The sequence below is a fragment of the Ovis aries genome, chromosome 25 (assembly GCF_016772045.2).
Source record: "Ovis aries strain OAR_USU_Benz2616 breed Rambouillet chromosome 25, ARS-UI_Ramb_v3.0, whole genome shotgun sequence".
NCBI classification, from domain to species: Eukaryota; Metazoa; Chordata; class Mammalia; order Artiodactyla; family Bovidae; genus Ovis; species Ovis aries.
In genome coordinates, this window is record NC_056078.1 from 18,188,624 (window position 1) to 18,196,397 (window position 7,774).

Below are 7,774 nucleotides of genomic sequence, written 5' to 3' on the forward strand. Positions count from 1 at the left end.
GTATTGTATTATAGATAGATATTGTCTGGGGGAGGGGGTTTCAGTTAATTTATACTTTAAAATCACTACAAAAGGCTTGTACTAAAATGACCCCTAGAGTATTGTTCTGCAAAGCATTATCCAACGAAGGGCCATATTTTCCTATTTGATTCAGATTGTCTTTTGAGATTTTAAGGCTGGTGTACACCTGTACATCAACTAAAAAGCTGGGTATTTGTCTCTAGACCCACCAGACCTATGGCAGAGAATGATCCTTCAAAATGGGTGTAATCGGGGAGACGTCTGGAGAGAAATGAGTCCTGGGGTAATTCCTTTGGTAACCCATTAATACTGTCATCAGCAGTGTCTGAGTGCATTTTTGATCAGAAGAGGCGATAGCACTTTTCAAAAAGTTTTCTGTGGTCATGAGACTAATCCTGGAACCTGAAAGTCATTTCCAGCTTGACCACGCCACCACACTTTCCACAAAGCCACATCTCGTCTGAGTTCCAGGCTCTGGTCAGGGTTCTGAAAGCAGTTGCAAATGTGTAGTCTCCGAGTGGGCACTTGTTTGTAAGTATTTATTTTCCGGAGCCCACTCAGGAGCAGAGAGAAGCTATAGGCTGTTACAGAGGACGGAACAATGAGTCAAAACAACGCCTCCCCACTTTTACACTAATGCATGGGGGAAATCCCCGAATGCCAGCGAATGCTCGTGTTTGATTATGAATGGAGATTGCTTTGCAGCAAGAGGGCCGATGTGGAGACTAGCAAAGAAAACTTGGAGATCATGGGCTGGTCAAAGTACTAAAACCCACTGGGTACTGTTGAAGTCACACCCAATAAATCTTGCATAAATAATTTCTGCAGCAAAAATATTGTTGAAAAGTATTTATTTACACTATAGTCATAAACCATTCATTATCTGAACTTCAGTTAGTGGTTTTGTGTTAGAATAAATCATTTATATTTCCACAACTATTAAGAGCTAATAACCAAACAAGTCAGCTCCAGTAACATTATTTACATTCCTATCTGCAATTTGACTACAAAGGTAACACTTTTAAGTCACAAAACAGAGCATACAAAAATATACTTTCTAAAAAAAATCCAAATATTAATAGGCAGAAATATACAGCCATACTAAACCCAGGGAGTGATTTTTTTCTCCATAGTAAGGCAACCCATTTACATGCAGACCCTGTAACATTGTCTACATCACACAAGGCACCAAGGACACGTCCAACACAATTGCATGCATCCTAGTTTCAGAGAATATATGTACATCCCCCTTTAAATAAGTTAACCTCTGACTCACTGCAAGAGATAAATGTTTTACTTTTTCTTTTCCCAAAGGTTCAGAACTTGGAGAACAGTGCACATCAAAAATACACAAAATCTGAATGGATATACACTGAAAAAATAGTCTTTACGTTTCTCAAACCACTCAAAAAGGAGCAGGTATTGCTATATCCCTCCCATCACATTGCACTTCTGTTCTCTAAGTTTATAATACATATTGCTTAAAGGGTTGAGATGACTAGATAAGCTTTGATTCACTTCTAGGGCAACAGAATGCAGCGTAAAGGCCATGCTTCGCCCACTGTACAGCATCCCCCAAATCAGTCCCAGGCCATTAAAGTGCACATCAGCTTTGCTTCTGCCTTTTTGCTGTCCCCATCTGAAGAGATCAGCATCTCCCAAACTACTGTAGAAAAAGTCTCAAATCAGTTCTGACATCCAGAGTCAAAAAACTAACCAGTCAAAATAAGAGAGGGGCATCAAACCTAGTCAAACAACCCTTTAAAGTAGGGTCAGGCCTCAGCCCTCTAGGTCAGAGGCCCCTCCACCCAACTCCCTTCTGAGCCTCCCCATTAATTTGGGGTGACAGTCAACTCACCTAAGACAGACTAAGGTGGGCTAAGTTTTAGAAGCAGGCTAAGACCTGCTTCTAAGTGGATAGGAGGGGGCGGGGTGGGGGCAGTGCTAGGCTCCTTCAAGGCCCTTTGCCCAATGAAATGAAGGAAGGGCAGGAATGGGTGGTAGTGTTTGTCGTGCAGCTCCAATGGGCGAAGGGCCTCCGGGGCCTCAGAGCTGGTGTGTCAACGTGAGTCTCATCTCAGGGCGTCCGGGTCCGAGACGAGCAAGGGCCGAGGGACCCTCCACCAATAGTGCTGCTGTTGCTGCTGCACAGGGTCCCCCCGGCCTGCGCGCCCCCGCTGCAAGAGGCGCTGGAGGCAGCCGGCACCGCCGACGATGGGGCACTGCTCTTGCGCTCCTTCTGTCTCAGGTGGATCTTGGTGTGGCGCTTCCTCTCATCACTGCGGGCAAACTTGCGGCCGCAGTAATCACAGGCAAAGGGCTTCTCGCCAGTGTGGGTGCGGATGTGAGTAGTGAGGTGGTCGCTGCGGCTGAAGTTGCGCATGCAGATCCGGCACTGGAAGGGCTTGTGCCCTGTGTGGATCCGGATGTGCCTGGTTAGCTCGTCCGAGCGGGAGAAGCGCCGGTCACAGCCTTCTGCTGGGCACGGGTAGGGCCTCTCGTGCACTGGGGTCTTGCTCGGCCTGTTGGGGTACTTTCGAGGCCTCAGAATGGGCCGCAGTGGCAGATGGTGTGGGTTGTAGGCGGCTGCGGCAGCCGCTGCCGAGCCAGTGCCAGGTAGCCGGGGTCCCTCGCTGCCTCCGCCTGCCCCTGGCCCTGTGGCCCCAGCACTGGGCCCTCCAAGGGTAAAGTTGCGGATGGTGGAGAGCGGAGTGAGTGGAGGGGGGACTCGCAGGGAGTCCAGGGGACAGGGAAAGGGCTTGCGGTCTGGGCCAGCTGTACCGTGTAGGTCTCTCTGGCACTGTGAGGGGAAAAATCCAGGATAGTCTGGGATCATGGGGAAGAGACTTGGGTCCGTGGCTGGCTTGGGGGACGGATAGGAAGGAGGTGGTGGGTAGGCCAGAGAGGAGGAGGTGGAGGTGGTGGCTGCTGATAGGAACGCAGAGGGGTCCTGGTAGAGGTCTCCTCCACAGCCCGCATAAGGAGGAGGCGGCGGCGGAGTGTAGAGGTGGTCCAGGTCAGGCTGGGTCTGGGACATGGTGCACACACCCAAGGGTCCAGTGGCCAGTGGGTTGGGAGAGGCAGAGGTGACGCTGGAGGAGGCTGTGGTGGAAGCTGGGGAGGTGACCCCCTGCAGGATGCCTGCACTCACAATGTTGATGATACCTTCTGGGTAGCAGCCGGCACCAGGGTACTGGGGGTCAATGGAGAACTTGCCCATGTAAGTGAAGGTCTGGTTTCGGGGTGCTGAGACCGGAGCAAAGCTGCTGGGATATGGAAGATCCAAGGACCTCTTCTCTCCAGTCATGTCAATGTTGATCATGCCATCTGGGGAGGGGAAAAGAAGAATGGAGGTGGAGCATTGAGAATGCAGCCAAGAATCCCTTCTCACCCTTCTGGTCTCACATGAGTCCCACCCCAAGGACTCCAGCACTGTAAGCCGGGGCAGAATTCAACAGGTGGGGAAATTGTGGCCCAAAGACAGTAAGAAGAGGCTAGCCCAGGATCCTACTGTGGAAGCCAGCCACAGTCTAGGATTCAAACTACCTCCAGGAAAGCAGGATGAGCTACCCCCGCCCCCACCCCCACCACATACAGCCATCTGTGGCTCCAGTCCCCAATGAAAACACCCAATAATAGCAGCAGCAGTATTAAAAATTCCCCATCTGCCTGGAAGTTCTCTCTCTCCTTTGCCTGAGGTCCCACAGCTAGGGCAGGCAGGAGACTGACCCCAGCCAGTGCAGCGAAGGTGTCAGCCTGAGAGGTGAGCCAAAGAAGGGGGTCAATGATTTCCCAGCTGCTCCCCACCCCAGGTTCCTTCCTTCCCTCCCTCTCCCGCTGCTGGAGGGAATCGGGCTCTGCCATGGAAGGAGTCTAAATAGGTTTCCTTTCCCAATCTTTTCAGCCTTGTCCCACACCTGCGCGGCCTCGCCTCAGCGCAAAGGCAGTGGCAGGGCTTCGGGGAAGGTGCGCGGGCTTCGGGAGACCACTTGCCACCGCCAAGGAAACTCGCGGCGCCGGCGCCCTACCGGCCTCCCTCGGCAGCCACGGGGCCGCTTCCCGCCGTTGCCCGCCCTCCATCTCCTCCTCCCCGCCGGGCCAACCCCCTCAACTTCGCTGGCAGCGCGCAGGTGGGGGCGCTCCTTCAGACCGCAGGAGGAGCGCGCTCCGAGATTTTCCCCGGGTCTCCTGTACCGAGGAGGAAGCGGCGGACGCTTCCTCCGGCATCTCCGCCGCTCCGCTCTCCAGACGCTCAGCTTTCCGCCAGAGCCCCGAACTTCCCCATCACTTTGCCCCTACCCCGGGATTGGGGAGGCTGGGGTGCCGCCGGCATTAAGGCTCCCATAAGCCCGAAGCCTGGTGGGGCACCACCTCCTACTCTTATGCCTGAGCCCGCCCGGGGCTGGGCGCGCCGCGGCGCACGCACGCCGGTTCGCTGGCAACCTGGTGCATCTGCCCGCGCGCTCAGCTCCAACGCCCGGGTCCCCGCTCCCGCTTTCCTCCTGCACCCCCTTCTATTCTTCAAATCCAGTTCAATCAACACCTTCCACCTCTCCTCCAAGTCCCGCACACGCACGAAAACCCACCCACCACCTCCGAGCGGCGTGAGCCCGGTTCGCCAAGGGGGCACGCGGCTTACCTCCGGCCACTCCGTTCATCTGGTCAAAGGGGCCTCCTAGTTCGGCATTGGGGAAAATGGTCACCGACGTGGGGGCGAGGTCCTCCACCGGGTAGATGTTGTCAGACAGCTGGTGCACAAAACCACTGAGAGTTACTGGGATTTTGTCTACGGCCTTGGCGGTCATCATTTGCTCCTCGCACAACCTGGAGACCCAACTCCCTCGCTACCCTGAGTGTCAGAGAAGCCGTTTTGGAGAGGGATTGGACTGAGCCTAGGTTGGTATCTCCTTGTGCCCTCCACACTTAAAAGCAAATACCCCCCTCAAAAAAAAAATAAAATAAAATAACTAACAGATCCAAAACTAGCAAACAAGTTGCTGGTTTTTTAAGAAGAAAGATGGCTATTTGCCACTGACTCTCGCCTGGGTTCCGGCTGGGAAGCCAGGAGTCGCTGGTGTAGTGTTATTATAACAGTCAGTGTGTCCCCTCGCCGAGCTATTAATCAATTGCTGCTCTCTCGGTTAGACGGAAAGTGTTGCTCTAAGTATTTATGGGCAGGTCCTCACTGCCCGTGACGTCACTGCCCATATATGGACTGAGGAACAGGGCTGGGCCTGGCGGCTTTTGCCGTCACATGGCCTATTTGCATAGGGGCTCGGCTGCGCGGGCTCCTCCGGGCTCGCGACTCCCAGCTTGCAGCCCGCAGGGGTCTGGGGCAGGCGGCCCAAGCCGCAGCCCGGGTCCAGGGCTCAGAGCCCGGCAGGGATGGGCCGCGCCACCGGTCCGGCTTAGGCCACTGTGGGAGAGCGATCGGGTCCCGGCTGCGGCGAGGCCTCCGGGGCGGGGAGGAATTCCGGTTCTCCGGGACTTTCCAAAAAAGGCGAAGATCCGGTGCCGGCAGCTCCGCCTCCCCAGCCCTTGTTTGGGAGCCATTCCGGAAAATTAAACTTCGGAAAGAAACCGAACGGAGCCGAGACACTACAGTCAAACCCCTACTCACTTTCTTGGCAGCTCAAAACCGCAAGCAAAAGGAGGCAGAAAAGAAAAAAAAAAAAAAAGCTGCATGCATTCACGGAAGCTGACTGCTTTTTTCTGAATTACTTGGTGGAAAGAAGTGGCTGGTGATAAGAGTGAATGCGGTATTGCTTTTTTGGAAAGTCTGTTCTATTTATACAGGAGCGAAAACGGAACAGGTTTGGGGTTGTTTGTTTGTTTAAGTATTTTGGGCACCTTGGTGGGGGGGAGTAGACCCTCAGAGGAGCAGATAACTGCGGGGAGCTTCGAGAGAAATCCTCAGCCGGAGACACCCCCCTTCCTCTGCCCGCGCGCTCCCCGCCCCCCTTCAGCTGCTGCGCTTAGCGGGCGCCCTTCCCGGCGCGTCTGGGCGGTCGGCTGTGTGGGGGCGTCCAGATGGAGGTTTGGACACTCACCCTGCCCCGCCACACGCACACACACTCTTACACTCACAAGCGCTCCACTTCCGCTACACACACTCCAGCCCCCGCCGCCTTCTTCACACACCCACTCGCACACCTTACGCTACACACCTCCCTGTTGACAGCGCGCCCGTGCATCCGCCTCTCCAACAGAGTGACTGGGCGGCAAGAGCCGGCGCCTGGGTTTGCTCGACAGGGTGCTCTGCGAAAACACCCATCCTCACCTTCACACTGCCTGGACCGACCGCCACCGCAGTCCCCCACCCCCAAAACCCTCCGGAGGGGCGCTCTGCCCGCACCCGAGCCTTACTCCAAAACACACACATTAAGAGGAATATTCTTCCTTTCCCTGGCCAAGAGCCACCTCGGAGAGCCCAGCAAGGTCCAGAGTGATAGCAAACGGTGACGCTAACGCCAGTTTCGAGTCGCCATCACCGTACACACTTTTACCTTTGAGAGTTAAAAAACAAAACAAAAAAACTGGCCCCGACAAGAACCTTTATACTTAGTTCTCAAAACAATTTTTAAACTTTTCAGAGGTCCAGACTCTGGTCGGTTGTTCTGACCTCTCCTATCTCCCGGCGCGCCTTGGCCCGCCTTGGGAGCGCTCCGAGCCTGGCCGGGGCCTCGTAGGGGGCTGGTCTCAATTGCTCAAACCTGGAGAGCAGCCGCCTGCCACCCCTTTCCCGCCCCCAAAGCAGCCGAGGCCTGGGACAGTGCGCGGGACTGCCTCTAGGGTCCGGCCCTGCCCTAGCCCGCGGCCAGCCAGGACAGCCCCAGCCTCGTGGGGGCGCGGGCTACCGAGAGCCACGGCGCCACGCCGTGGAGGCAGCGCGGCGCTGCAGGCGGCTCTCCCGCCGCTCACCTGCCGCGGCGAACCCGCTCCCGCCCGGCCCCGCGCGCGCGCGGCGGTCAGGGCCCCGGGGCGGCGGTGAGGGGCCTCAGCTCCTCTTCTCGCGCTCCGCTTCTCCCTCTGCCCGCCTCGTAATTGGCCGGCCATCTTCCTGACTTAAAACACCAGAGAAATTTTGGGAAAGTTTCTTGCTGGCGCTGCGCGCACTTTTCCAATTGGAGAGTAAAAATAAAAGGGGAAAGGCAAGAAGTCGCGGCAAGATTAGCACCGTTGGAAGTACCCCCACCCTCGGCAAAAACGTGAAAAGTTCCCGTTTCTTTAAAAAGAATAAAAGAAAGCTGCACTCTTACCACGTGCGCCAGCCCGCTCCGCCTGCGCTCCGGCCAGTCCTGCGGCCCCCGCGCTGACCACCGGCAAGACGACGCCTCGGAGGGGAGCCCGACTCGCATCTCCAGCCCTGAGTCCGAAAGAGTTGGGGGGGGGACCGAATTATGCAAATATGGGTCGTGGCAGCGGGGCTCGGGTTACGGCCCCCGCCGGCCTCCGAGGTGAGGCACCCACCGGCGGCAAGCGCGGGCGCCGCGACTGGTTGCGCTTCGTTCCTCTCCACGCACGTGGGCGGGCAGGCGGGCGAGTCACCGGGGCCGCCCCGCGGTGGGCGCCGCTGCCAACCCCGCGGGCGGCCACCGCGCGCCGCCCCGAGGGGGAGCTCCTGAACGTCCGAGTGCGAGTGCCGGGCGAGTTGGGCGCAGAGGGCAGGACGCAGGCCGGGGGCTGCCCGGGAAGGGGTGAGCCGCGCAGTCTTCAGCGGCTACCCTTCCCGAAGGAGGAGGCTGAGTGGGGG

At 56.5% G+C, this 7,774-nt stretch overlaps 1 protein-coding gene across 1 annotated transcript; it reads right to left on the reverse strand.

Annotated features, from left to right (window-relative positions):
• Positions 1–855: 855 nt before the first annotated feature.
• On the reverse strand, positions 856–7,562 carry EGR2 (early growth response 2). The gene is made up of 3 exons (XM_027962248.3): positions 7,281–7,562; positions 4,661–4,769; positions 856–3,348 (listed from the first exon to the last, which is right to left on the reverse strand). The coding sequence occupies exons 1-3, from the start codon at positions 7,377–7,379 to the stop codon at positions 2,099–2,101; spliced, it is 1,458 nt and encodes a 485-aa protein (XP_027818049.2). The 5' UTR covers positions 7,380–7,562; the 3' UTR covers positions 856–2,098.
• Positions 7,563–7,774: the final 212 nt, after the last annotated feature.